Below are 2,206 nucleotides of genomic sequence, written 5' to 3'. Positions count from 1 at the left end.
AAATATTTTACCACTGACAGCGTTGGTAATGGCGAGACTATCTATGTTTGGATTGCTTCAAGGCAGTACTTTGATTTAATTTTACCAGAAATAGGGAACATTTCTAGCTTTTAGTGTAACGTGGATTATGAAAGAGCACAACTTTGCGCTAAAGTTTATATATAACTTGTTTTCAATCTTTCATGTATAATGATAAATACACAGTACTCGATAGGTCCACGCCCACCCCACCACTACAAACATCTCCACCATCGACTCAATAGGACCACGCCCACCCCACCACTACAAACATCTCCACCATCGACTCAATAGGACCACGCCCACCCAACTACTACAAACATCTCCACCATCAACTCAATAGGACCACGCCCACCCCACCACTACAACCACCTCCACCACCAACTCAGTAGTACCACGCCCACCCCAGTATTAAAAACATTTCCAACACCAACTCAATAGGACCATGCCCATCTTCACCATTAAAACACCTCCACAACCAACTTCAATAGGACCACGCCCATCCCACTACTACAAACACCTCCACCACCAACTCAATAGGACCATGCCCATCTTCACAATTAAAACACCTCCACAACCAAATCAATACGACCAAGCCCACCCCACCACTACAAATACCTCCACCGCCAACTCAGTAGTACAAAGTCCACCCAAGTATCAAAAACATTTCCAACACCAACTCAATAGGACCACGCCCACCCCACCACTACAAACACCTCCACAACCAACTTCAATAGGAACACTCTCACCCCACCACTACAAACACCTCCACCACCAACTCAGTAGTACCACGCCCACCCCAGTATAAAAAACAAATCCAACACCAACTCAATAGGACCATGCCCACCCCACCACTACAAACACCTCCACAACCAACTTCAATAGGACCACGCCCACCCCACCACAACAAACACCTCCACAACCAACTCAATAGGACCATGCCCATCTTCACAAGTATCAAAACATTTCCACAACCAAATCAATAGGACCACGCCCACCCCACCACTACAAACACCTCCAACACCAACTCAGTAGTACCACGCCCACCCCACCACTACAAACACCTCCACCACCAACTTCAATAGGAACACTCTCACCCCACCACTACAAACATCTCCACCACCAACTCAGTAGTACCACGCCCACCCCAAACATCTCCACCACTAACTCAGTAGTACCACGCCCACCCCACCACTACAAACATCTCCACCACCAACTCAGTAGTACCACGCCCACCCCACCACTACAAACATCTCCACCACCAACTCAGTAGTACAAAGTCCACCCAAGTATCAAAAACATTTCCAACACCAACTCAATAGGACCACGCCCACCCCACCACTACAAACACCTCCACAACCAACTTCAATAGGAACACTCTCACCCCACCACTACAAACATCTCCACCACCAACTCAGTAGTACCACGCCCACCCCAGTATTAAAAACATTTCCAACACCAACTCAATAGGACCATGCCCATCTTCACCATTAAAACACCTCCACAACCAACTTCAATAGGACCACGCCCATCCCACTACTACAAACACCTCCACCACCAACTCAATAGGACCATGCCCATCTTCACAATTAAAACACTTCCACAACCAAATCAATACGACCAAGCCCACCCCACCACTACAAACACCTCCACCACCAACTCAGTAGTACCACGCCCACCCCACCACTACAAACACCTCCACCACCAACTCAGTAGTACCACGCCCACCCCACCACTACAAACATCTCCACCACCAACTCAGTAGTACCACGCCCACCCCAAACATCTCCACCACTAACTCAGTAGTACCACGCCCACCCCACCACTACACCCCAAACATAACTCCACCACCAACTACAAACATCTCCACCACCAACTCAGTAGTACCACGCCCACCCCACCACTACAAACATCTCCACCACCAACTCAGTAGTACCACGCCCACCCCAAACATCTCCACCACTAACTCAGTAGTACCACGCCCACCCCACCACTACAAACATCTCCACCACCAACTCAGTAGTACCACGCCCACCCCACCACTACAAACATCTCCACCACCAACTCAGTAGTACCACGCCCACCCCAAACATCTCCACCACCAACTCAGTAGTACCACGCCCACCCCACCACTACAATCACCTCCACCACCAACTCAATATTACCACTACTACCTCTATTGCCATAA

At 49.0% G+C, this 2,206-nt stretch overlaps 1 protein-coding gene across 1 annotated transcript; it reads left to right on the top strand.

Annotated features, from left to right (window-relative positions):
• Positions 1–463: 463 nt before the first annotated feature.
• LOC132557091 (uncharacterized) lies at positions 464–826 on the top strand. The gene has a single exon (XM_060221581.1). The coding sequence runs from the start codon at positions 464–466 to the stop codon at positions 824–826; it is 363 nt and encodes a 120-aa protein (XP_060077564.1).
• Positions 827–2,206: the final 1,380 nt, after the last annotated feature.

The sequence above is a fragment of the Ylistrum balloti genome, unplaced genomic scaffold (genome assembly GCF_031769215.1).
Source record: "Ylistrum balloti isolate Yb309-2 unplaced genomic scaffold, AGI_CSIRO_Ybal_v1 Utg369652, whole genome shotgun sequence".
Classification (NCBI taxonomy): Eukaryota; Metazoa; Mollusca; class Bivalvia; order Pectinida; family Pectinidae; genus Ylistrum; species Ylistrum balloti.
Note: the sequence above shows the minus strand (reverse complement) of the source record. Positions and strands in the feature narration are given on the sequence as shown.